Raw genomic sequence first — 26,973 nt, 5'->3', positions numbered from 1 at the left:
TAGTATAACTGTGTCTGGAATGATTGTGCAGGTACATAAATGTCATTTAAAAAATCATGCCAATAAGTGACATTTAAAGGTGCGTTAGCTGGTTGTATTGTAGCCTGGGATGCGCTAGGCTTTAGCTCTTCCAGTTTATGCAGTATCTTCACTGCCAAAAACAAGTGATCTCCCTGTAAAAAAAATAAAAATAAAAGTAATCTAACTTGCGGTAGCTATCCTGCCGTAAAATCCTAATGGAGACAAGGCACAAGTAGATTTCAGCGTGTCCTGAAGTGAGCACTGTATCCCAGTCTCTATTGGGCATGTCTTGTAACCTGGCAGAAACCTTTGGGTATCCTGCAATAGTGTAATTTCTGAGCTCTTTGGGTTTAGCCTACTGTCTTTCTCCTGCGTGTGGGGGTGATGGGTGCAGGGCGAGGGGATGGTTAAGTGACATGAGCTCTTCTGACCCCTGAAGACTGCTACTAGTGCCCCTTGCTGATGCTCAGCATGGCTTTGAAAGAGGATGGGGACGTAATGGGCTTTACAAACACATTGAATAGTTGTACTTCCTTAGAGGGCTCTTTTGACATCTGGGGATGTACGCAGAGCTGCCATTTCTGGGGAGCACTGGGGCTATTCCTGTCTCTGAAGCAGGTGCTGGAGTGGCTGTGTCAACAGTGAAGAGATACTCTCTGATGCCACAGCTGGTGCTGCTTGGTGAAATCTGGAATCTCTGTGCTGTTTGGGAGTCAATACTGTTGGTTCTTTCTCTGTTTACTGGAAGCAGAGTTTGTCGGGGAGACTGAGTGGGGGTGCAGATGTTTTGTTTCTGTGACAGGAACAGTAAATATAGTGCCACGGTGATGCTGAGGAGAACTCCCATGAGATCCTGTGGCAAGGCGAAGCTTGCCGACTGCCCAGGAGATTGGGCACAGAAGAGGAAGAGCTGATCCTGCTAAGTATGTGGCTCTCATCCCTACTTAGTAATGTGCTAACCTTGTAGCTGCTGTAGGCCACGGAATAAGCTGTCCCTGAGCATGCTGGGCTAGGTTGTTTCTCTCCTGGCTGCTGCCACAGGGGGACAGCTCTTAATATATTAGTCAGTTTTTAATATGAAAGCAGTTGGTTCTGAAAAGTCCAAAAGAGGCTGGAGGTCTGTGCTCAGGGGCTGGATCCTTGTGAAGCTTGAGCAGGTGGTAGGAATCTCTCTTTAAAAGATGCTAATTAAACATTGTTTTTAAAATTAACAGATTTGCCTTTAATCCCTTTACAAAGGTGTTAGCAGCCAAGTGGTGCTGCCTGTGCCAGGCTGAGTGGCAGCTATTTAGCAAGGCAATTAATCCGAACTGTCCCTGAAAAAAGGGAACAGTTGGGTTCTGACACCTGACTTTGCATGTTGCTGGGCAAGGCAGCTGTTAGTTATCTACTGACCCGCTGGAAAGAATAAGGACAGCTGCCCTATGTCAGAACTGTGGACCATCCTGTCTGGGCACCAACAGACACAGGATGCTTGTAACTGAATGTCCTCATTAGCCATACAAATGGCTAATGCTTTGTTCAATCCTGCTGAGCTTTTGGCCGCCATGATATTTGGTCACAGTGAGTTCCATGTTCCATGTATTGTGGCTTTAAAATACGGATTTTCTTGTCAGTTTTAAACGATTCCCTTTGATTTCATTGTGCCCTTATTCTTGTGTTATGGGTGTAATAGGGGCACCCAATCTCCCTTCTTTGCCATTCTTCTATACATTTCTATCACACCCCCTCTTAGTTTTTGTCCTCTCTGACCTCTTTATTCCTTTTCTCTTCCTATGGAAGGCTTTCCAGGTCATTGATCATTTTTGTTGCCTTTCCTTCTGTTTCTTCTCTCTCATTTCCAAAGCAGGTGGTTTGGGGAAATGTTCATGTGATTCCTTCTTCTGCCACAAAGCCCATCTGTGAATTGAGGTGCAGAGGCTCTCCCCAGAGAGGAGCATTTTGTGCAGCCCAAGGAGTATGGCATGTGGTGGTGTTTCAGGAAGCACTTTGTGCTCCTGTATTTCAGGTTCAGTTTGCAAAGTGAGATTTGGCAAAGAAACAAGCAGGTGTGGGCTGAGCGTTTCTTAAATGTAGGAAAAGGCAGAGTGAGATTTTAAAATAAGCAGCTGGTCACAAGGCTATATGTTGTTGGGGTCTGTAGCCCATGGCCTTCATGTACTGTATGTTATGTGTCAAGTGTCATAATATGTTGGCCTCAGGCACACACTTGCATTAAAGACCATTAGAATGATCTGTTGTCTGCATGGAGAAAAGCAATGATATCTCTAGAAAAATATTAGGTATTGAAGAGGTAAGCGAAGCCCTAGGCTGCTGAGGCCAGATTCTGAATGGCTCCGTGACCCATGGACTTCCTCTGGATCAGAATCTGCTTGTGCTTTGTTGCTTTCAATCCAGCCTAGGCAGAGAGGACAGTTTAGTATTTGGGTGTGTGGGATCCTGCCTATAACTAAAACCAAAAATGGAAGACCTGGCTTTCTGAGGCAGTTAGGATCTGTTTAACTCATGGGAGGTGCAGGGAGGCCATCCTTTGAGAACAGTTAGAAGGCAACAGATCAAAGCTAAGAGTAGTAAGCTGCTAACGTGGATAGGCTGATGTAGTGAGTATCCCAATGCCTCCTCCTAGGGATGGCAATAAGTTAAAGGAAATGCAAAATAATATGTCCAGACATTCAACAAAATCACATCAGCATTACAGATGATAGACTGAGAGCTCAGAATTGGGACCCTAAGGACAACCCTAGAGAAGGAGAAACCAGTCAGAATGGCACTGGTAGCAACAGTGGTCCCTGCTTATGCACAAATAAAAGGGAACAGTAAACCAAGGAGCAGATGTGAACCCATGATTGCAATGGGCATGGACACAAGACACAGGCATTTAGAAAGCAGTGGATATGAACTGCCCCTATTCAGAGCCTCGCAATGCAGGCCCATAGGAAGGAGCTGGCAGAAACTTACCCTTATCAGCAGAGATCCAGGATCTGCAAACTTATCCCCTCCAAACCCTGTATGACTGCAGGAGAGGCTTGGGGTGCTTGTTCAGGGCTGTGGTAAGTGAATGCACCCTTGCCCATGCTTATGAATGCCAGAGCTTAGACACAGAAATTCTGGATTAGTATTGACACTTAGTCACTTACACAAATTGTTGGGATTTGGGCATCTTCTTAATGCCAGGTATTCTGTTTCTCCTCACCCCAAACAAACAGATCAAAGATAAAATCGTGGTGAGGCAAGTTACTTCTGTCTTCTAAGCAGCTGTGCATAGAGATGGGAGCTTGGTGCCTTTGGAGGTTACCTCAAGTCTTCTAAAAGAAAAAGCCACTTCTATGTGCTGTTCGGTGTTGCAATTCTAAAAGAAGCCCTCTCATGTTTTGTATCTCTTCCTGTCAGCTTTGTGTTCCATGGGCACAAAAGCCAAGATTTTGACAATGCCATAAATATCCATGAAGGAGTTATTGTCAGGCATGTAACCCATGCCAGGTGTGCCCTTCATTTTTCAAATTTAAGAACTTTGCTGTGGTGACTCTTCCTGCAGCTGACTTCAGAAGAGAACGGGAAACCATGGAGTCGGTACAGTGATGACGTTTTTTTAGAAAGTCACATGGCATTTCTCAGCATCATGCTCAGTCCCTCTCCTCCAAACATACCGAGTGGTCAGTGCCAGAGGTGCATGCTGGATGCAGTCAGGGGAAATTAATGCATTAACCCCGAAGTTCAAAGGGAGAAAAAGTAACAGCAATAAAATAAGTAACTTTTAAAGCAGAAAAAAATCACTGACTAACTTTAGCACAAGGCAAGTCACAGGTTCCGTAAGTGAAAGCAAGGGACCCTTTCTTCCCTCTGCAATGAGGCTGCACATGTATGGGGTCCCAGAACAAACAGACCTGTTCTGTGGGGTTTGAGGCTGTGGCAACGTACTTAGCAAGCCTTCCCACATCTCCTCGGAGTGCCGTGTCCCTTCTCTGGCTTTGCAGGCAGATGTAGCCGGCCCGTGCCCTGCTGAGGTTCATCCATCCTGGCCAGCACTTCCTGCTAGAAATAGTCATTATGGGTCCTGTTGAGTTTTGCGACTCTAGGTATGATTCACAGTCACTTCCTTGCCCACTGTGTCTTCGGTCTTTTGGGTTGTTGGTTGGCTCTGAGCACAACTCCCATGTGCAGGGCTCCTTGTATCCTCAGGAGGGGCTCCTTCCCAGCTTTTACTGTCGCCTTACTGAGACTCTTCTTCTCTTTGCTCACATGGCTCCTTGATGGCTTTCATTTCCTCCCTTTTCACTGTTTCCTGGTGTCCTAGAAAGCTGTTCAGTGAGTGCTGTTGACAAGTTCCCTTTGGGAGTCAGTGGAGAAGCCTAGGTTGGTAATCTGGGGGGTGTATGTGTAATTTAGTATCACCAGCTAAGGGTCCAGTGTCATAGTAGCTGAAATCCAAGAGAGCCCTTTTATACTGGGCCAGAGACCCACAGTCTGCAGGGTGCAACATTCTTCATGAAGTGACATTTAGTGGGAGGGAGATTCTGGGCCCAGTCACTTGCTCAGGTTGACATGCAGGGCTTTGCTGCTCAGTACAGGAAGCTGCTTACTTGCAGTTCGGCTGCAGGTTGCACAGAACTGCAGGAAACTGCAAACAGACATGAAGATCTAACTCCATGGTTCTCAGACTTTTGTATTGATGATCTCTTTCACACAGCAAGCCTCTGAGTGTAGCCGCCCTTATAAATTTAAAACACTTTTTTATATATTTAACACCATTATAAAGGCAGGAGGCAAATTGGGGTTTGGAGTGGAGGCTGACAGCTCACGACCACCATGTAATAACCTCTTGACCCCCTGAGGGGTCCTGACCCCAGGTTGAGAACCCCTGATCTAACTTAAACCCAGATGTTTGGCAGGCGGTCCCAGCCCCTGATCTCAACAGATCCATACTAAATCATCACAGCCCACATGATACGGGAGGCCCTGTACTGCTCTTGCACACTTATGGGACTCCTGGCAAGTCCTGCTTCAGCCACAACTCTGGCACTGATGAGTGGCAGTTGTGTCCTGGGGGATTGCTTTTTCTGGGGGCTGTTGAGTTAACACCTAACTGCTTCGCTGTTTTCACTTCGCTCACTGAGGGCTTGTCTACATCAGAAAGTTGCAGCGCTGGTGAGGGAGTTACAGCGCTGCAACTTTGAAGGTGTACACATCTGCAGGGCACCACCAGCGCTGCAACTCCCTGTTTGCAGCGCTGGCCGTACTCCCGTTTTGTCTCGGGTGTAGAGGATCCAGCGCTGGTGATCCAGCGCTGGTAATCCAATGTAGACACTTACCAGCGCTTTTCTTGACCTCCGTGGAAGGAGGAAGCCTCTGGTAATCAAGCTGGTCTCCTTTCCCGGTTTGCTCTCTCGTTCCCGGAGCCCAGAGCAAGCAGGTCTCCTTCCCTGCGGTTTGCTGGGTGGCTCCGGGAACGCGAGAGCAAACCGCGGCGAAGCGGGTCTCCTTTCCCGGTTTGCTCTCTCGTTCCCGGAGCCCCGAGCAAGCAGGTCTCCTTCCCTGCGGTTTGCTGGGTGGCTCCGGGAACGCGAGAGCAAACCGCGGCGAAGCGGGTCTCCTTTCCCGGTTTGCTCTCTCGTTCCCGGAGCCCCGAGCAAGCAGGTCTCCTTCCCTGCGGTTTGCTGGGTGGCTCCGGGAACGCGAGAGCAAACCGCGGCGAAGCGGGTCTCCTTTCCCGGTTTGCTCTCTCGTTCCCGGAGCCCCGAGCAAGCAGGTCTCCTTCCCTGCGGTTTGCTGGGTGGCTCCGGGAACGAGAGAGCAAACCGCGGCGAAGCGGGTCTCCTTTCTCGGTTTGCTCTCTCGTTCCCGGAGCCCAGAGCAAGCAGGTCTCCTTCCCTGCGGTTTGCTGGGTGGCTCCGGGAACGAGAGAGCAAACCGCGGCGAAGCGGGTCTCCTTTCCCGGTTTGCTCTCTCGTTCCCGGAGCCCAGAGCAAGCAGGTCTCCTTCCCTGCGGTTTGCTGGGTGGCTCCGGGAACGAGAGAGCAAACCGCGGCGAAGCGGGTCTCCTTTCCCGGTTTGCTCTCGCGTTCCCGGAACCCCCCTTGAAGCCGCCCAACAGCGCTGCAGTGTGGCCACATCTAACACCACTTGCAGCGCTGGTTGCTGTAAGTGTGGCCACTCTGCAGCGCTGGCCCTATACAGCTGTACTAATACAGCTGTAACAACCAGCGCTGCAAAACTTTAGATGTAGACATGGCCTCTATGTGTTTACCATAGAAACAACAGTCCTGTAGGGGAAGGAGTGCTACGTTCACAATAAACAGGAGCCCACATGGAATTGTAACTAAGGCCATTAACACCCAGGCTCATTATTCCGCTGTAGGGGTGGAGAGGCAGAGAGAGATGCAGACAATAGTCCAATGGATTTCTAATCCTAGAGCAGCATGGTTTGGGGAGTTTCAGTCCTTTCAGGCTTGCTGTGGGAAGAATTCCGAGCACAGAGATTTCTCCAGGGTGGGTGTGGGGGTAGCGTTGCCCTGCGACCTCAAGGGACAGATCTCTACTTCATGTAAGCCTGCCTGGCAGAGGAATGGCTCTACAGGCTCTTTACCAAGGTGTGAAGTAGAAACAATAAATCCTCCCCCTCTCTTAATGCAGGGCTTAGTGCCCCTAATTCCCTGGCTCAGCTCCCTAGTGAGACTTTGTGTACAACAGCGACATTTAAATGGAGAGGCAATCTTTCCAGTTACCATTTTGTCAGATGATGTGTGTGTTCTCTAACAGCCTGCATGAGAGCCTGGGATGGATGGGGAACCACAGTAAGTCTCCTGCTCCTCACAGGTGTGTTGGGGTCTAGCTTGCAGTGTCCAGTTCATGCTGGTAGCCTCTCAGCTCCCAGGCCATGAGCAGGTCACTCCCCAGCTACCTAGCCACTGAGCAAAGGTTGATCTGACAGTCCCATGAGGTCCTCAGCCAATGACATACCAATTGAAGCTGGGTCCGAGAGCACATGCACTTGAGTGAGTGCATCCTGGGCCTTTCCCACCAGCCATACACCCTCCTCACAATGGAACCACAGCTCTGACTCCTCCAATCAGGCCTCGACTTGCTGGCCAGCCACCCGTTCCTTCCTGGGCTGGCCTTTCTTCTCCTCTGTTCTTTTCCCGCGCTCTATGCCCCTGCCTAGTGTGCTGTTTTTACGTATGTTACAGGGTGTTCCCACCCTGGTCACTTGGCACCCTCTCTGAGAAGGGCTGAGCATGGAGAAGAGGGCTTTGCTACTGCACTGCTTGTCGAGCAAGTGTGTCAGGCGAGTGGGAGCCCCTGCAGGAGAGACCCAGGCCCTGCCCAGCTGTTCCCTCCCAGGCTGTGATGGGCAGCCTGGCTGGGGATCCGGGGCCTTCACTGGGCTCAATATGTGCTATTCTTAGCTAGCTGCTCAAAATAAAACCAGTGTTGCTGAACTAGGGTGGCTGCAGGTATTGTAGCGCCCTCCTTGCTTATCTGTCTGGCTCCCACTTGCTCCAAACCAGTACCAGCCCCCGGCTGCCTCGGGCTCTCTGTTTTACCTCCACTCGGCTTTGGGCTCTTTGACCCTGGTGCGGGGCTTGGAAGCTATGCAGTGCACTGCGAATGGGAGTGGCGGAGCTGACATATCAGGAATGCAGGACTTTGCAGGAAAGAGAGCTCTGAGTGGTGGGTTGGAGGTGCAGGGTCAGAGCACCTTGGTAACCTGGGCTCTTTCCAGAACCAACATCTTTACTGCCTCTCTAGGCAGCTGGAGAGCCAGTCATTGCCTGCGGTCCTGAGCAAACGCTGGTCTAGTCTGCTCTAGTGCAGGGGTGTGTCTGTGGACACTGCTCAGCTCCTTGGCCTTTGCTGTGGCTAATGGTTACCTGGCTGGCAGCAGCAGGGAGAGAGGGAGTTGGGAGCTGGAGTACTCCCCTCCCCCCCCAATCCCTGCTAGTGAGCTGTTCCACACTGATCCTGCTTCTAGTTAATATTAAACCTGCCCCTGCCCCTTTCCAGCTGTTTGACTCCTTCTAAACCAAGCCATTGGCTTTCTCTGGCAGGAGTTAGGTTCATCTGTCAGCAGGCAGAGAGGGTTTGTGTGTAACAAGGGCTGGGAGGTCCCTGATCAACTCAGGACAGCTTGTGGGAAAGGCAGGGAGTTGGACTCCTTCCTCTAGTGACGTGGGAGACACGCTGTGACCCAGTGGAGTGCTTGGGGGTATGTGCAGGGTGGTGCTTCTCTGAAATGGGGGGATGCCATGTTTCATCTGGCTCCTCCAACAGTGGCAAGACCGAGCTAAGCAGAGGGGGCATCTGATGGGGATTCTGGGGTAGGAAGCCATGTGTGACCCACAGATAATGTTCTAGCCTGTTATAGGCATGGGCAGTAAGTGCTGGGTCTTGGAGTCTTGGTCTGTCATTTCACTAGGAACACTGCAGCAGCTGGCTGGATCGCCAACATTGCTTGTTAGCCTCTCCCCGAAGGGACAGACAGACATCTACTGTCCCGGGAAACTCAATGGTGACTAGTTCCACTTACATAAAAAGGCAATTGCTGGGCCCCAAACTGCTGCTTCATCTTCTGAGGGCAAAACCAGAAGGCTTCCCCTTAGATTTGGGTAACTGAAACCAAAATAACCAACTGGGTTGTACTGGGCTGTTTGGTGTCAGCCTGTATGTGGCTCTTTGACTTTAACTGAAATTTGCAAAAAATCAACTTCCTGATTAAAAAGCAGATGATGGAGTTCGAGTGTTCTCGCAGCAAATGACTATCCTGGCCTCTTGTCAGCATATACATAAGAACGGCCGTACCGGGTCTGACCAAAGGTCCATCCAGCCCAGTATCCTGTCTACCGACAGTGGCCAATGCCAGGTGCCCCAGAGGGAGTGAACCTAACAGGCAATGATCAAGTGATCTCTCTCCTGCCATCCATCTCCATCCTCTGACAAACAGAGGCTAGGGACACCATTCCTACCCATCCTGGCTAATAGCCATTAATGGACTTAACCTCCATGAATTTATCCAGTTCCCTTTTAAATGCTGTTATAGTCCCAGCCTTCACAACTCCTCAGGTAAGGAGTTCCACAGGATGACTGTGTGCTCCGTGAATAACTTCCTTGTATTTGTTTTAAACCTGCTGCCTATAAATTCCATTTGGTGAAAGGCAGTGGAGATCTGCCTTTCCAGGCTCTCTCTTTGATTTAAAACACTTGTAATGAAACCTAGTGAATAACGCTTCTCTAGAGAAGGGGATGCCCTATGGCTGGAGTAGTGTCTTGTCTTTGTCTCATGACATTCTGTTCAGCTTTTGCTGAAGTAGAGTGTTAAAAAAATTGCCAGTTTCCTTTTTACTTTTCTGTTCCTTAGGAAAACTGTGGCAGCCTGTCAGAATAACTTAACATGAACACTGTAAGGCAGGACTCCAGCTGCTACTGGAGCAGCAACACATGCTATGCTGGCAATACTTTGGAGCTTTCAGCTCACCTATAGCAAGTGTGGGGCGAGGAGGGGGCAAGCCAGACCCAGCAGCCTAAGTTCCCTTTCTGGGGACACCACATGGCAAAGGAGCTCCTGCAGCTCCGAGGTAGGGGAAGAGAGAGAACTAGCCCAGGCTCCCCCAGTCATCCCGTGGAAGCCCATTTTCCCTTGTTTGGGCAAAACAAGTTTACTTCCTGAGGAGTTGGCTGGGGGACTTTCTTGACTTTATAAAATCCTTATGACCTTCTTTTGAATATCGTGTAGCTTTGGGGTGTCGTGCAACCCAGCAGAGCTTCAGAGGCCTGTTCTGTGCATCTCCAGCTCAGACCCTTTGTTTTTTAGCCTCACTCTGGCAGTTCAGTATAAAAAGGTTGTTCCAGGAATGCCGCCACTGCGCAGTTAAGTGGGTGGAAAGTCAGGAAATGCCAAGAGTTCAGGTTGCATAACCCTAACCCCGCCCCCTTTGTGCATTGGTGTTGATATGGTAGTCTTTAATTATGTTGTTGCATACTGTTATTCAGATGCCACGTAATACGCATCTTTTTGTACAGCTTTGCTATACATGTGCAGTATCTTGTAGTTGTGTATGCCAGGCAATCAATTCATGAAAGCTTTGTGAAGAAGTAGTACAGAGAACGCTGTTTATGTACAGTGTATGACAGAAGTTACAACATACTCATGGTCAAAGTTCTGTGGTGTAGGTAGGCCCTGGTCCTGTACAGAGCCCCATTGACTTCAGTGGGGCTGTGCTGACACGACACCGTTCGCCCATACGCAGGTCACTGAAATTCCACGAGTCTCAGCTATGAACTTAGCTCTGCAGCTAACAACCTCTCTCAGCTCCTGAACTGCATGCAAGGATGGCTGTGCTGCTGGCTTAACAAGAAAATAAGTAACACGTAATTACCATAGCTACCTTATAGCGAAGAGGGCTTGTCTAAAAAAGTCTGCCAGTAAAGATAAGGTTGAACCATTCTGACAGAAATCGCATGAAATTACAAGGGTACGAAGTGTCTCATGCTCTAACGTAGGTATGTGTCTAAGGTTAGTAAAAACTGTTGTGCTGATGTATTTGAGAGAGTGCATGACCATGTAAACTATCAATGTACCTGCACAGGGGACAAAATTAAAGGCACGCCATCAGCTTACACACCATACAGTGACTGAATTTTCCCCTAATACTTTTAACGAAAACATGTTAACATCAGGGGGCACGAAAACTTAAAGAAGAGGACCAATATTTCTCTGTCCTCCATGTGTTTCCTGTGTGTGACAGCATGATGTGTCTGGTCAGTGTCTCTGCTTCCCCTGTTGTCTGTGTGGAGATCTCACAGCGAGAGGGGAGAGGAGAACATCATAGAGAAGGGAAGTGTGTCTGGAAAGGCTCAGGTTGACTGGGGTCTTGCACAGGACCTGAAAAGACTCTTCAGTCTGTTTAAAAAAAAAACAAAAAAACTCCTAGATTCAAGTTGCTTCTGTTCCTTTGGCGTTTGCTGACTCTTGCATGTTTAACCATTCAGCCCTACCATTATATGGCTGTAGTTTTTGGGCTGGGTTAGTACTTTGTGAGGAGGAAACTGGTGCAGCAAAAGGTAGAACACAATAGCAACATGACCATTAAAAGAAGGGAGAGAGTCTGGGAGATAAATGCTGAGTCTAAACTGCATTGCAAGAAACAATGGTGTCCCCCTAAAGCTATTAGAGCAGTAGCTCTGCTTGGTGCTCCAGGTCCTAGTGCATTTCTAAGGATGTCTTCAGCTCTAGCAGCAGCTGCCCCACCTTTTTAGGAAGAAAACAAAAGGACATCACTTGCTAAGTAGCTGCAGTAGGCCTGTTACCAAGGAGGAGACTCTGTGGGAGCCCTGGGCTGCAAAGCAGGAAGAATTCAAGCCACGGTGCAGCACTTGCATTGGGGAGTATAGTCGTCTCCCCACATACAACCTTTAGGTTCCCTGGTTCCATTTCTCTCTCCTCCTCACCCTGCTCAGGATTTTTCTTGCACTGATCCTCCCAACTGAGGAAGGCTGGGAGGCAGCTCTGCTCTGTGAATCAACCAAAGAATGGTTAAAACATAAGAGTTCCCCTACCCCCACATGACCTGAGCACGCTCTGTGTGCTGTGCTCCCCACCCAGCCGAGGCAGCTTGGCACTGAATGAGACTTGGTTTTGCCAAGGCTGCTTTTTGCTGCTGGGCTCTGGATCTATCTCTTGGTGGGATCTGTGGCTGTATTTTGTTTTCAACATATGTGAATGGTGCCTCCATACTGGAAAGAGGCAGAAAGGGCCTGTATATGCGATGGTAAGGACACCGCTTTTCTGAGCTTGGCAGATGGCCTGGGCAGATGTTTCCCCGGGAGTGCCTGCTATGCCGGTGCAGGAGGGTGTCTCTTTCTCATAGGATTTGTGGGCTGTTGGTAAAAGGATACGATTTCATCATGGATTCCATGACCTATGTGACTGCTGCAGCCCCTGCTGCCTGCAGCTGCAGGGCCGGAGGAGCTGTGAGCCGCCCGCCCACCCCAGTTGGGGCTTAGACTGTCAGTCCCTCTCTCCCCCATGGATAAGTTGCAGGCTTCTGAGATGCAACCTGTCCATGACTTTTACTAAAAATAACCGTGACCCAGTAGCTAAAGTTAAGATTTTGTATCCCCAGCAGGAAGTGACTTTGTGTGTTTGCTGTGCTATGGCTAGATCAGCGGCTTCCTTTCTTTACTGCCCCTGAGGGAGCTTCCTCCTCCCCCCAAATGAGACTTTGAGGGATGGTGCTAGTGAGAGGAGAGTACAGTGGCATGGGGCAGGGTCTCAGTCCCACTGTTCACTGTGCAAATGCTCAGAAATCCCCTAGCAGAGTGAGTGGCAGCACAGGAGCAAATTTCTCTTAAGCTGCTTCTGGTGAGCAGAACCCTTGTCTCCACCCTCTGCCTTCCTTCCCTGACCTTTACACCCAGCTGTAGGTCAGCCTGGCGTCTGATGAGGGAGCTGGGAGGAGTGTCAGGTGTTAGGAACGAGGTTGCAAGCAGCTCACTGCACGGTCTTGCCAGTTTCTCTGGAGCTCTCCCCAGCCAGTGAGTTACTGTTCAGCTTCTATGGTTCTTGGCGGGGTGGGGGGATATGCAGTGAATTTGTCATGTTCATCCTCCTTCCTTCTCAGAGCTGAGGCTTGGCTTTGGTTCTTCCCAAGTCACCCCATCCCAGCTGCCTGTATGTACACTGACACCCGGCTGGCGGAGGGACAGGCTGAGGGGCTGCTTCCAAGTGGGTCCCCAAACTAGGGAGGCCTTTAGAACTGGAGAGTGAGCCCAGCTCCGGTGCGGCTGTGAGCCCAGAGCTGTGCAGGACTTTCTCTTAGCTAGGCGGTTATCTTTCCATACTATCCACCTGCGGGGGTGAGTTAAGTGACTAAGGTTGGTCATTCCTTCCTTTGAAATGCTTTGGTAATGAGTCTCTGCTGCTACTGGGGAGTAGCTGGCTTGGGAGCAGCAATGAGAGCCCCTCACACTGGGCTGTTGCACAGTCCCCAGAGGGTGCAATGGCTCCTGCCACCAGCTGGCTGGCCCAGCACTAAGATGCTTGGTTCCATTCTCTGCAGCAGGAAGTGCTCTGTGCAGCATGCCCCTCTCTTCAGGTGGGTCAGGCCCCGCACTGGAAAGGTGATCAGTTTGGGAGCACCTGGCCCACATGCCTGCTGGCAGCTCTCTGCTCAGCTCTTGGATCTGCACTCGAGGATGGCAAGCGGTGGGGTTCCCTCCCCAATGCAGAGAAATAGCTGTTTTGCAGATAGACTAGATTTGGGGCTAAGGAGGCAGCGCCTGCTCTGTGCGTCTTGTGCCTGCACTTTGTGTTCACACATCTTAGCAGAGAGATGCATCTGGTTTGATGCTGCAGTTTCATCCTCCCTGGGTCCGAGAGAAGCTGTGTTCCCTCCAGCTGGGCTGCAGCTGCCCCCTTTCTATGAAGCTGCTTTAACCTCAGAACATGCTTTCTGTTTCTCCCTTCTCCGTGGGAGGGACCGGGGTGGTTTGGTGGGGGTATGACAGGCCAGCTCCCTCCCTTCACTAACCATCCCTTTCTCTCCACAGAGTACAGCCGTTTTGAATCCAAAATCCACGATTTAAGAGAACAAATGATGAACAGCAGCATGAGCTCTGGGTCGGGCTCTCTCCGGACAAGCGAGAAGAGATCTCTCTATGTCCGGTAAGGTGCACTTCCTCCCCCTTTCCCAGGCTCACAAGGAGAGGGCTGCAGGGAACCCTCACCCCCAACCCCAGGGCTGCTGAGGTTTGGGTGACCTAGTTCAGATGCTAAGGGTGAAATCCTGGCCCGACTGAAGTAAAGGCAAAACTCTCATTGACTTCATTGGTCCAGGATTTCACCCCAAGCCTTCACTTGGTAAACTGCAGCGTGAGGCTGTTGTGACTGATGCAGTGCCCCACCCCTGCTGCAGTGATGTGTCGGGTGCTCCGTCCGCCCTTTGGAGTCACCTACTGGGGGGGCCCTCTGCAGTGACTAGCTCCTGCTGGGCAGAGGCCATTGCAGCTTAGGCCCCACTTCTGAGTGTTTATACCAGGCCAGTCTCTGGGGAGAATCTCTGCCCTTTGCTTGCAGAACCCCCGGGAGAGTTTTCTCCTCACCAGAGGGCAAGGTGGCTTTTTACAGTCCAGAGAGGCAGTCCCCTGCCGTGGCGCACACGTGCCCTCAGCAAGGGGCTCCTTTCTGGCCAGACCTGAGCAGAAGCTGGCTGACAAATGCAGTTCTGTTGGAGCCCACTGAGGGCCCTGCAGGCTGTAAGCTTCATCACCCTCCTTAACCTAGGGAGGAGGGAGCTTGGCTGCTCAAGTGAACCTGTCTTCCTAGAAATGTCTCTGGTCCCCAGGCCGTAGGGGAAATAGAACCTAAGTGCAACCTTGTAGCTTAACAATTCAACCCAGCACTCTGGCTTCCACAGCAGTCCAGGCTAGGTCCGTGTACCTGTGCAGAGTCTGTGCTGTCCAACCTTTGCCTCACTATAGCCCTCCATACAGACTGCGCGGGAGGCATGAGGCCAAGTGCATGTTGCTGAGGGAGCTGTGACTTTGCTGCCTATAATACCAAGCCCTAATGTTGCACTGAGGTAGGCTTTGCGTTGCATTGAATCTCTAGATCCCCCTTTTTGAGATGCACCCGCTTCCTGGTGCTGGGCTCTTTGCACAGAGCCTGTGGCAGATCCAGGCTCAGGGCAGCGTTGTCTCTGACTCTCCAGGGAGTGGGCCACTTGAGACTAAAAGGACCAATAGGAAGTGGGAGGAGAAATTCAAGTGAGGCTGCCAGGGGCTGGAGTGAGCACTGACCTGGAATCCTGATGTCTGAGATCTGTCTTCTCTGCATTTTCCCATAGGAGGCACTTGGGACAGGGAGGGCAGGCAGGTGACTCTCAGAAGTTGGTGCACATCCCAGCTCGCTGCATGTAGCAAGCCAACCCCATGGTGCAGTGAGCCCTGCTCAGGCAGAGACTGCAGTGGATGCTGTGGAAGATGTAAAACCCCCAGAGCTCACCTTGGCATGCAATGCAAAGGGAATTTCTGCTGGCTGCAGCTGGGGGTGTGGGTTCATACCCTGAGGGGGAGGGACTGGAGATCTGTGCTGGGGCTCTTACTGCTGCTGCACCCCCAGGGGCTGTGGTCAGGGTGTAGGATGCTTTCTGTGGGACTCCTCCCACCCCCACCACATCCCTGAGGCAGGATCTGGGTGGATGGGAGGGGAGCTCTTAGCTGGATTATCGCTTTGATCCCTGGACATGCTTATGGGTCAGAGCCAAGTTTGGAATGAGATGAGTTAAGTGACAGCTGCTATAGCCCTTTTATCCCTCCCCCTCCCAGATCCCTGCTGCAGCACCGTGGGCTCCCCTTCCACGGATCCAGCCATGTCCACTTCTCTTTAGCCCAGGGCTGTGTGAGTGACACAGGCTGCTTCAGCTGTGTAGAGCGTGACATGCCTGTAGGGCTCTGCCATACCTCCCCTCCTCTAGCATGGGGACCTCACTGATGAGTCACTAAGCAAGGGGGTCCAGTTCTCCTGATGGCTCTAGTCCACAGTCTCTGCTGTACCTTAGCTCCATGAGGGCTGCCAGGAAAGGGTCCTGGGTGGGGCTATCTGGGCGAGCTGCTCACTGTCTTGTAGCACTCCAGCCAGGGGAGAGCAGAGCCAGTGGAGCTCCCAGGAGTGCTGGTTCCACTGCTGGCAGGGACTCTGGCCCTGCTGTGTAAGTTATCTGTCTCTGATAGTCGCTTCCCTGAGGACTGGCATTTTCCCTCTCGGGCTTGTAATTAAAAGGTGCAGGGCTGGTGCTAAATAAGCTGTGGTTTGATGCACCCCTTGGTATTTCCAGGCCCTGGTCATGCTGTCACCCTCTCCTTTCGGGTCCAGCCCTGGGAGGCCGAGCTGAGCTGCATGTGGGGACTGGGGTATGTCATCGTAAACGGCAGGAGCTGCTGTGCTGACTGGCGCACCAAAGTGCTGGGTGCTGAAGGTGGTGGTGACCAGGGGTGGCTTGTGGGTGCAGTATCGTGGTCTGGTTCTGGGAGCTGAGCTGTGGAAGGGCATGGGGGTTGGTGGGCAGTTCACCGCCGTGCTCAGCAAATGGAAAGGCAGGTTGGCTCCCTTAGGTCTGGTCTACATGGGGCAGGGGAGGGTCAATGCAAGTTACGCAGCTTCAGCTACGTGAATAACACAACTGAAGTTGATGTACTTAACTCTACTCACCGCAATGTCTTCATTGTGGTAAGTTGACGGCTGACACCCACCCGTCGACTCCACCTGTGCCTCTCCCCCTGATGGAGTACGAGAGTTGATGGGAGAGGATTCAGGGGTCGATTGCTGCCCGTCGATCCAGTGCGTAATGTAGACATGCCCTGAGTGATGGTGACTAGCCAGGAGAGAATTATCTTTCCCTCTCACTCTGCTCACCCAAACTGCCTGGGGCACCTGAGGAAGCGGCAAGGAGAGGAGCTACACCTGTACAAGAGAAGCAAAGAGTCCTGTGGCACCTTATAGACTAACAGACATATTGGAGCATGAGCTTTCGTGGGTGAATACCCACTTCGTCGGATGCACCCACGAAAGCTCATGCTCCAAAACGTCTGTTAGTCTATAAGGTGCCACAGGATTCTTTGCTGCTTTTACAGATCCCAACTAACACGGCTACTCCTCTGATACTGTACAAGAGAACGTCCCAGTGCGGAGCTGTCAGCCTCCCATCAGTCTGTACTGTTCTCTGTCTGCCAGGTGTCAGGCCTTGCAGGGAGGTCGTGCAGCGTCCCCCTTGGGCCAAACAGGAGCTGGCGTGTACATCTGCCTTCCCTCTGGAAAGGGCTGTTCCTGGGATGTGGTTCAGGTGACCACTCCACTCCTTCCTACTGGGATGCATAGATGCATACTAGCCTAAGTGACTGAAATGGCATGATTTTTAACCTCAGCCTGCCCCTCCCCTGGTTCATCTCTAACCACCCATTAATGGCAGTCTGGTTAAACTGTACTCGGTCACAGACTGTCAGTGGTTCCTGTGGTTTGTGACCACACTTCTCAAAGCCATTTTACACCTGTCTTGAAGAGCCCTGCCCCAGCCCTTCTGGGTGGGGTAGTTTCGAGCACGATTTAGATGAAACTGGTTGAGCTGTCGTGCTGTGGACAGGACAGTAATTACAAGGTTTGCTGCCAAACTGCCTTAGTCAGTCCTCCGAGGCAATCCCACAGTACATGGCATGACATCAGTAGGGGAAACGCTTACCCCATTGTCTTCCAGAGCAGGAAATAACCCCCCATTCTTGAAATGAACACACCTGCATTCCCTGGCTGTGGATACCCCAGACCTCCCCTGCTGTTGGTGAGCTGTGCACAAGTGCCTGTCTTTCTCTCTGAAGCTGGTTTATGGACTGATAGATTCCAAGGCCAGAAGGGACCATTGTGATCATCTAGTCTGACCTCCTGTATAACACAGGCCAGAGGCCTGCCCCAAAACTGTTCCTAGAGCAGAGCTTTTAGGAAAACAGGCCATCTTGATTTAAAAATTGTCAGTGATGGAGAATCCATCATGCACCTTGGTAAACTGTTCCAATGGTTAATTACTCTCACTGTCAAAATTTGCCATCTGGATTTGTCTGATTTCAACTTCCAGACGCTGGATCACATTAGACCTTTCTCTGCTAGATTGAAGAGCCCATTATTAAATATTTGTTCCCAGTGTTGGTACTTTTAGACTGCAATCAAGTCACCCCTTAAACTTCTCTGTAAGATAATGTGATTGTGCCATAGTTTAATGCACACTGGGGGTCCCCCTCCCCTTGTGAGATATAGGTCAGTATGAATAGACTCATGGGACATCACACCCCAGTGCCAGCCCTGTGATGCCCCAAGAGGCAAAGTGTATCTGAACTGGCTCCAGAGATACTGGATAAGGCTTTACCTGGACCAGGAAATAGATGTAAAACATACTGGAAGTGAGGCCAGGGACCAACCACTGTGCTGCCCCTGCCTTGACCCTCTTGCTACGTTGAATGCTCTAGTTTCTGTTCCTGCTCCAAAGCCCAGGTGCCCCAGGGACATCTGGTACTGGGGTACTGAGCTGGATGCCCATAGTTCTGCTCCAGCCTGGCAATTGCAATGCAGCTGAAGAGGGTGGCTTCCTTCTAGGGCATCTGGCCTTTCCGCAGGGCTGGTGTTGGAGACCCCCGACAATTGCTGTCACTCACAGAGCACGGCAGCCTTGTGTGCATTCTGAGGTCAAGACTTTTATCTGATTGTCAGGAAACACTGATCACCCCATCTACTGCCCCCAAGAATCAGGCCTTGCAGAGTCTCAGATAGGGCACCTAGAATCCCTAAGCCACTTTGGAAATGGTGGCGTGCAGCTTTCGGCCGTGCTGTGTGTATGGTCTGGGGCCCTGGCTGAGATCCAGGATTAATCAAGTGTGTCGTGCCCGTTTGTGGATCCCTGTTGTGGGTGCTCTCCATGGGTCTGCTTTTTGCTTTAATCCTAGACATAAGGCAGCTCATTTCCAGAGTGGGGTCTGTTTGCCGGCGGCCCCCCCACCCCCCCGCAAAAAAAAAAAAAAGCACTCGAGGAGGAGGGCAGTGCAGCGCAGCCTGGTATCACTGATTCATAGAACCACGGTTTCTCCTCCCTGCCCTCAGGTGTCTGACTCTGCAGAGATTGGGGCATCCTCTGCCTGCACACGGTATGCGTTAGAACAACAACCAGTCTTGATGTAAACTTAAGAATGCTTCTGTTGGCCGCCGATGGGCACTAATGCGCACCTAGTGTAGGCGAGGCCTTAGAGCGCGGCTCCATGTTCTGCATCAGATCTGCGAATCCTGCCTGGGATTGGCACTCAACCTTCTAGCTGTCAGCGTTAAACTCCCCCTGAGGCCCACTAGCAGCATTCCTTCTCCTGTCTTGTCACGGTCATGCAGATTCTGCAGGTCAGATGCAGCTCTCAGTGAAACCTGTATACAGCTTTTTGTCCTCAGACCCTCCCCAAAGTGATGCCTGCCTCAGCCACAGAGCAGTATTGCTGTACTGCTAGTTGCCAGAGTGCTGGCATTCTCATTAGTACCTTGCCACCTTTGGGTCTGCCCAGGTGCCTCTGCAGGCTCAGACCAATTAACCCTTGAGATAGCAAGGTGACAGACCCCTCGGGAGTATCCTAGGTAGGTAGGTCGGACAGCTGGGTTGCTCTTTGAGCCAGTCTGGGGCCCAGTTCCCTTTTCCCAAATCTCTTTTGGCTCTGCAGGGCATCAGCAGTTTCTCCTAACACACGAGGGTAGCTGAGCTGTTGCACAGAGCATCTCTTCAAGCCATAACAGCTCTTCTGAACACTGCCTGGCTCCCCCCAGGCGCACCCTGTTGACCATGCACTGGATGATCTAACATGGACATAGTGGGTATGTCTATGCTGCAGTTAAAAACCCCTGGCTGGCCACCAACTGACTTGGGCTCAGGCTAAGGGACTGTTGAATTGTGGTGTAGATACTCAGGCTTGAGCTGGAGCCCAGGCTCTAGGACCCTGTGAGGTGGGAGGGTCCCAGAACTCCCAAGCCCAAATATTTACATGGGGCTGAGGGCCTGAGTCCATTAGCCCGTCAGCTGGCACTGGCCAGCCCCGGGTGTCTAACTGCAGTGCAGACGTACCTTCACAGAGCAGTGTGTGCACAGCTGTATGGCCAGAAATGTAGCAACGCCTTTCTCTAAACTGATCCTGTCTTGTAGCCAGGATTCAGCGCCTTGGCTGTGTAAGCATCACTAGCTGTTGTTCTCCCTGTGTTGGTCTCACGGGAGAGGAATAGTTCTTTGGTCATGTTTGTCCTGCTGAGCATCGGGTGGCTGGACTCAGCTTAGTTAATTCCTTTGTGAGCCACTGGATTTACCCTGTAGTAATATATCCAGCCAACTCCCTAGCTCCCTGTGTTTAAAGGCAGAGATGGTGTGGTTTTTGCATGTACATTCTGTGTGTGTGTGTGTGTGTGTGCAGCAAGTTCACAGCTTGGAGACTGAAGAAATGCTCAAAGGGCCTGTGTTTACTCTGGAACCTGCCTGACCAGTTCTCCTGGGCTCTCACATTTCTTTATATTTCTAATCACTCTGCTCCCAAGCAGGCTCTGCCAGCCACACACACCGCCTTAATCCATTGGCTTCAAAAGTTCCACCTCTCTGGGGGTTATGTGCTCTTAGCTAAAATGACCCTGCAATTTTCTGCTGTTGGCTCCCTCACTCTAAGTGCAGGGCGTGAGGCAGGGGAAGTTACGTCTGACATGTTGACTTGAATTCCTAGTCCCAGGTTTACTGCTGAACAAAAAAGAAGTGTGTTTTCGGATGTGGCTTGTCTGTTGTTGCCTGGAATGGTCTCCCAGGAGACAGATTGGGGCTGGATTATCTGGGATGCGTAAAACTGGACAGAGGCAGTAAGCTGCGGCTCTGCTGGGGTTTTCTGTGAAGTTCCCAACCCCCACTCTCTAATGTAGATGGTTCCTGTCTCACTCACAGCAGGGACCCCCAAGTTTTAACATCGCTGGTGTAGATGGTGTCAGATGGTAGCAGAGTCATAGGACAAGTGCTTTTGCTTCCAGGAGTTGTCTGGGATGTTGAAGTGCCTTATCCCCTCTGCTATAGTCCAGAAATGCCCATTCAGCTGGCTCTGATCACTCACTCTCCCCAGCCTGGTTGTGCTGTAGTAGTTGCTGTGTGAAGGGGCTGTAAATGGGAATCTCTTTCCTCTCCCTGGATGCTGGGGCATTGTGACCAGCTCTGCGGGGAATCCCAGGTGTCCCGAAGGGCTTTCCTGATGGCAGCACCACTAGAGCAGGGGTGAATATCGCACCGGTGGCTAGGTACAGAGCATGGACATCTGATTCACTCACTTCTGCTTCTCCACCTGGCTTCCCTGCACTTGTGCTTGGAGCATAGGGTTTTTCTGGGGTGGATCCTGAGGAATTTCTCTCCAAACACAGCATGAGGCTTCCTTTCAAGGTTGCATATATGAGCTGGCATCTGAAGGCGCAGGCTCCAATTTTGAAAGGGCACGGTGAGCCCCTGAGCTCCCAGATCTGCTCTGAAGAGTGGCAATGGAATGGCACTGTGGAGGCAGGGTTGGATTGCGGTTATTGAGACATTCATGTCTCAGTTGCTAGTGCCTTGAGTTTTTCCTGGGTCTTTCCAGCTGAAACCTTGTCGTGCTCATTGGAAATAAAGATCCCACAGAAAGAACATAGCCAGGGAGCCGAGATTGAGGTGTGAGAGACCAGAGAGGGAGCCACATTCTAGTGACTGCACTGGTTCAGAGGGTCTGCACGACTTAGTCATTGGGTCAGCGGTTACCAGCTGGGGTGCACCCAAGGGACAAGTGTTGCTCTCCTGACCCCAGCCATGCCAGACTCATCGCTGTCACAGGGTTCCCCACACTGCCGCAATAGATCCCCCTCCAGGTTAGTGTTCAGGGGAAGGAGATGAGACACTCCTTTTATACACAGGAGGGAAATGTTTTTGAAGGAATGGTTTGGGAGAAAGCTACTTGAGACACACCGCAGGCCTGTTGCTTTGTGATCCATGGAGCCCTAGTTAAAGGACGCAGTCAGTGTAAAAAAATCACACTGAGACATTTGTACCTTCCACTGTTATAAGCCTCATCTCATGTTCCTGGAACTGAAAGTGATTAGAGAAAGAAAAGAGTTTCTCTGGCCTCAGCGTGTTTCCTGTGTGTGACAGTAGGCTGTGTCTAGCCAGTCACTGCTTCCCCTCTTGTCTTGGGGGGCTCTCACAGCAACAGGGGAGAGACGAACACATTAAGAATAGAGGAATGTGATTGTAAATGCACAAACGTTGTCTGGGGCTTGAAGGCTGGATGTGAAAACTAGAAAGACTAGATCTTTAAAAGGACAGCAACAACTCAAGTTTTTCTTAGAAGCTCTGGTTTTAGCCCCCACCGCTCCCCAGTAATTCAGAAGATAATGGCGAGGAAAGGTTCCTTGGAAGTTTGGAGAAAATCACTCAAACGGTTTTGTTACTCTGACTTGACACTGTAGCTGTCTAAACTGTCTAGCCCAAATTACTACTTGGCTAATCATCCTGGGAAGCTAGTGCCCAACCCAGCTGGTCAGTGAGCAGAGTTATTAGGGACTAGGACAGTCATTAGTGTGTGGTGTAGGCCATCAGGCTGTGGAGCTCTGTGTAGGACCAGTTCTGCATGAGAGAAGGTGAAGTGATTCTGAGATGAGTTAGAGGCCTGGGATTAAGCCGGAGCCAGAGTCTGTGCAGGAAACTACTGGAGTCTAATTCTGCTCTAGAGCCACAGAGTAAAGACAATTCCCTTCTCTCCTCCTTGCTCAATGAGCAATGTACCAGCCTGGCTTGGAGAACAGGTCTACTTTGAGTTCTGCAGCGTACATGGGTGCAGAGCTATCTGACTCACATCCAAAGGGCAAATAAGGAGAGAACACTGCTGCTGTCCTCCCTGTCCTGACTGCTAGACTGGGGCTTCTGCTCTGTGTGGGAGGAAGCTGTTTCTGGAATACACATGAAGAATACGGCGGGTCTCTTTGATCATAGTGGGTAGTTGGGATAGGAGAGGGTTGTGCGGTCTCTACATGGAGAGTAGGTATACCTGGCCGGTAGTAGGTGTGGAACTGGAGGACAGTCTGTGGGTTATGTGTGGAGTGCAGCTGACTGAAGTCGCCTATTTTGGGAAGGGTTATGATGCAGGAGGAATGGGTTTTGGACACGGGTGGGTTGAAGTTGGCAAGCGCAAGAGCTGAGTTGCTTTTAGAATGTGTGTTGTGATATTTAGTATTTCTCTCTCATGTTTTAACTGTGGCATTCCTTGGCATGCACTGGCTTCAGCTTTATTGCTCTGGTAAAGTTTCTCAGTTAATAATTGCACACACAATGTAGGTTACAGCCATTTGGCTTTTGCTGTGTCGCATACTGTATGTAGCCAGCCTAAAGCTTCCTAAGGAGAGGTCCTGGGGGAGGAGCCAGGGGAAGAAAGCTGCTAGCTTCTCAGCTGATTAGGAGTGGAACGGCACCCTCAGGACTTCTTTTATCCCATCCAAAATATTAAATGGCAACTTCTTCAAACCCAGGGCAGGGAAGCAGGTGTGGGGAGACAGTTCTGATGTGGAATGGGCCCTTCCTAGCCTTTCTGGGCCCCAAGCAGGGAGGATGGAAACCCTGATGCTGCAATACAAAAAATGTTCATAGACATGCAAAAAGGCCCATGTATCTTCTGAACAAATGACACTGCATGAAAGAGTGACTGTAACTGGAGCTGGTTTGGCACATGACTTTCTCAAGAAATTCTGCTGGATTGGGGGTATTGAAGGCAGAGAATCTCTAGCCACAGGTTGAATCGGTAAAAAACAAATGCAAGTGATTGGCTCAAGGAAGAATTGACAGGCCTGGTGGATGGAGCAAGAGGAAGGAACCTGTGGATAGTGGGTCTCCATGAAAGGGAGATCAGAGATGATCTGCTTTCTTCTATCAGTAATTTCATCAAGGAAATCTGGGCTGAGACAGAACAAGCTCAGTACAGCCTCCTGCTATTAAATCACCAGAGCAGGGAGCACGACTTAGTGTTGTAACACAATTAATTCAAGAAGCTACAAAAAAGAAGTGTCTTCAAAAGTCACATGTGTCCCTCTTGTCTAATAAGGCAGGCTGGCAACCAGCTCCGTAGGATGAGCACTCACAGCGAGGCTGATGCCAGCATTTGGGATCTTTGGTCCATGGTTCAGGTATCTCAAGAAACAAAAGAAGCCCAAACTGCACGTACTCTGCAACTGTGTTCTGAGCGCCAAAGCCTCAAGTCTCTCCCTTCCTCCTCCTCCTCCTGCAATTCGAGGTTCCTCTTGCATCCAGGGATACTGGTGGTGGTAAACAATGAGAGCAAGGGTGGCATCTTGCTGGTTATTACCGTATATAGTCGTTCATTAGCCCATTCGTTTATAAGTTGACCCCCGAAGATTGTTAGGTAAAAATAACAAAAAGTGTATGACATCTTCATAAACTGACCCTATATCTCAGGGGTTGGCAAACTTTGGCTCCTGGCCCGTTAGGGTAAGCCGCTAGCGGGCCTGGACGTTTTGTTTACCTGGAGCATCTGCAGGCATGGAGCCCTCAGCTCCCAGTGTCCACGGTTTGCCGTTCCCAGCCAGTGGGAGCTGCGGGAAGTGGCACGTCACTTCCCACAACTCCTATTGGCTGGGAATGGCGAACTGTGACCATAGGGAGCCGAGGGGCTCCATGCCTGTGAACGCTCCAGGTAAACAGAACGACAGTGTATTAGGTAGTCAGTGTTTCCATAGAATTTAAAATCATCAAAATTTGGTGTAGACCTGTTTATAAGCTGACCCCTGCTCTTTGATGCATCACTTTTTTACCAAAAATATTCGATTTATGAATGAGTATATACGCTACTTCTCCAGTTTCTTCTCATGTTTCAGCCAATTTACATTTCTACAAGCACATTGGGAGGGCTTCTCTTGTGATTGAGGAGAACCCCTCACCATGAGTCTCTGGTGTCTGGCCTGTTATGATACTTCATCAGCAAGGGGAGCTCATAGGTGACCATCTACAGTGAATTTTTCCATCTTCCCTTGGAGAGGGAAGCCTGAGTGTGGTGTGTATGGACAGTGCAGATGTTTTATCATTAATGTTGGTCAGGGCTGAAACTGCTTGAAGAAGTTATGGGATGTCAGAGAGACCCTGGCAGGTTAAATAAACCCACCTGCTCTGTGTTACTAGGAAACCAGAGATCCTGGAAGCTTGCAGGAGTTTTTACAATTTATCTTCTCAATGTGCTGTTCACATCTCTGGCCTCCCTTCCCTCTGAGCAAGGGGGACACAGCATTGGTCAGAGGGTCCCGCTGGGTTGGGCTACAGTGGGACAAGAGGGCCTCCAATTTTATAGTAGCAGGGGTATCACTTGCCCAGGAAATGCCTCACCACGTGGGTCAATGTCTCAAGCTGGGAGAGGTCCTCACAGCAGAGCCAGGTGTGAATAAGGAATGAACTGGTTACTGAGGATCCCAAACGTGTAACTTCAGCCTCGGGTTCTCTTGGGGGGGCCCAGCTGAGCCCCAGCAGGTTATGGGATGTCGCCTGGTCTGACCCACCTGCTGTCCAGTAGCCACTGGCTATGGCAGACTCACCTGCTGGAGTTGCCTGTACCATTGTCCGCAGGGGAGAGTCTCACTTCTCCTTCTGTTCCTTTGCAGAGCCCTTTTTGACTATGACAGGACCCGGGACAGCTGCCTGCCAAGCCAGGGTCTCAGCTTCTCCTATGGGGACATTCTGCATGTCATCAATGCCTCAGATGATGAGTGGTGGCAAGCGAGACTAGTGACCCCCCACGGAGAAAGTGAGCAGATTGGGGTCATCCCCAGCAAAAAAAGGTGAGTGTCCCTGCAGCAGCCCTGTTCCCCTCTCCGCATTCTCCACAATGGATCTGGCCAAGCGCAGGGACTGTGCCCCTATGTGGCATTGCACGGACCTGCTCTAGCTGCTAGGAGCCATTGGTGGAGGTGATGCCAGTGACTCCCATCCCCAGTTGTGTATGTGACACCCTCACGGGCAGCTGCCGGAAGGCGGCTCTCGCTGGTCCCCTGCGGGGCTGTGCACCATCAAGGTCAGGGTGAATAGGAAGCAGGGGTTGTTGATAGGTCTGCAGTGAGCCCCTTTCTCCTGAAGCAACCTGGACTGTGAATTCCCTGAAGATCAGCTGAGGAGATGAGAAGAACAGTTGGTCCTGTTCAGTCGATGAGAGTCTGGCCCTGCCATGGTTGAAAATGGGAGTTGCAGTCCCCAGCCCTGTTAGCCCTGAGGAGCTCAAGGACCCTGATGCCAGAGCCATGCAGCCTGTGCCTTGTGTGCCGCCGAGGATTTGCCTGTGAGCCAGGTCCCATCCAATGTGAAACCACAGAGCCCAGAGAGAGGAGAAACCAGCTAACCACCAGCTCTGCTTGTGGTTTCTGTGGGTTTCATGTCGAAACAGATGCTGGGGTGGGTGAGATGGAAGCGACGTTTTGCTCCCCTCTGCCATCAGGCAGAGCGGTTGGGACGTGCAGGTGCCAGCGAGTACAGGTGGGCTCTGCTTGCTGCAGGGGCAGTACTCAGTTCTTGCTGGCAGAACCGGAGCCGCCTGGTGGGGGAGGGGAGGGTCCTGGTCTGCAGAGACAGAGAATGTCCTTTTGGCAGCTTTCCAGTGCGACGGCATGAAGGCCTGGGCAGAGTTCAGCCTCTAGTGGAGCTTGCTCCCTGGACGGCCTCTGCACACGGGAGGGCTGTGACCCATTCCTAGTTCCAGGGGGACCAGCTGAGGGGAGGAGAGAGGCTTTCTGTGTCCTCACCCTCATCCTTCCTAGAGGTGAGCTGTTCTGCTGTTTGCCTCTGCAACATGTCTGTCCATCCATCTCCTTCCTTGGGAGTGCCTGGGAAAGGGCAGCCCCATGCCCCCTCTTTCCCCCTGAAAGGCTCTTCGTGTTGGGCACACTGTTCAGTTGATCAGCATGTTGAGGGCTGGGCTCCCCACTGTCTCCTCTCTCCTCTAGGTTCCTGGCGCTGGTTAGACTCATGACAAGCTGCTTGATCAAAGTGTTGCTAAGAGCAGAAGCTGCTTAATGGCCCAGAGCCGCCCCCAAGTGTTCTGTCCTCACAGATGGCATGGTCAGCGGGTTGGGTGCCGGAGGAAGCTTTATTGCATGGATGGGGCGGTGACCCTCTGCCCGTTGCTGCCCACCGATGTAGCTCAGCAAGCACCATGTGGAGAGGTGCGGGGCAGGGCAGCGAGCTGCACACATGAACTAGGGCTTTCTCTTGTTTGACTTTAATCAGGGTGGAAAAGAAGGAGCGTGCAAGATTGAAAACAGTGAAGTTTCACGCCCGGACTGGGATGATTGAGTCCAACAGGGTAAGTGCCAGAGCAGGGGGGCCCGGAATGGCCTGAGGTGGAAGCTAGAGGGGCAAAGGA

The 26,973-nt window shown here is 51.2% G+C and overlaps 1 protein-coding gene across 7 annotated transcripts in view; it reads left to right on the top strand.

Annotated features, from left to right (window-relative positions):
* DLG3 (discs large MAGUK scaffold protein 3) overlaps nt 1–26,973 on the top strand; it is a 185,201-nt gene that overhangs the window by 131,299 nt on the left and 26,929 nt on the right. For 6 of the 7 annotated variants that reach the window (XM_050964919.1, XM_050964918.1, XM_050964921.1 and 3 more), the window contains 3 exons: nt 13,564–13,678; nt 25,223–25,399; nt 26,838–26,913. In XM_050964919.1, the coding sequence (XP_050820876.1) occupies nt 13,564–13,678; nt 25,223–25,399; nt 26,838–26,913 (368 nt within the window). Of the gene's footprint in view, nt 1–841; nt 945–13,563; nt 13,679–25,222; nt 25,400–26,837; nt 26,914–26,973 lie in introns of those variants that run through there. The other variant, XM_050964917.1, reaches the window with a different exon arrangement.

Source organism: Gopherus flavomarginatus, chromosome 8 (assembly GCF_025201925.1).
Source record: "Gopherus flavomarginatus isolate rGopFla2 chromosome 8, rGopFla2.mat.asm, whole genome shotgun sequence".
In the NCBI taxonomy this organism is placed as follows: Eukaryota; Metazoa; Chordata; order Testudines; family Testudinidae; genus Gopherus; species Gopherus flavomarginatus.
Note: the sequence above shows the minus strand (reverse complement) of the source record. Positions and strands in the feature narration are given on the sequence as shown.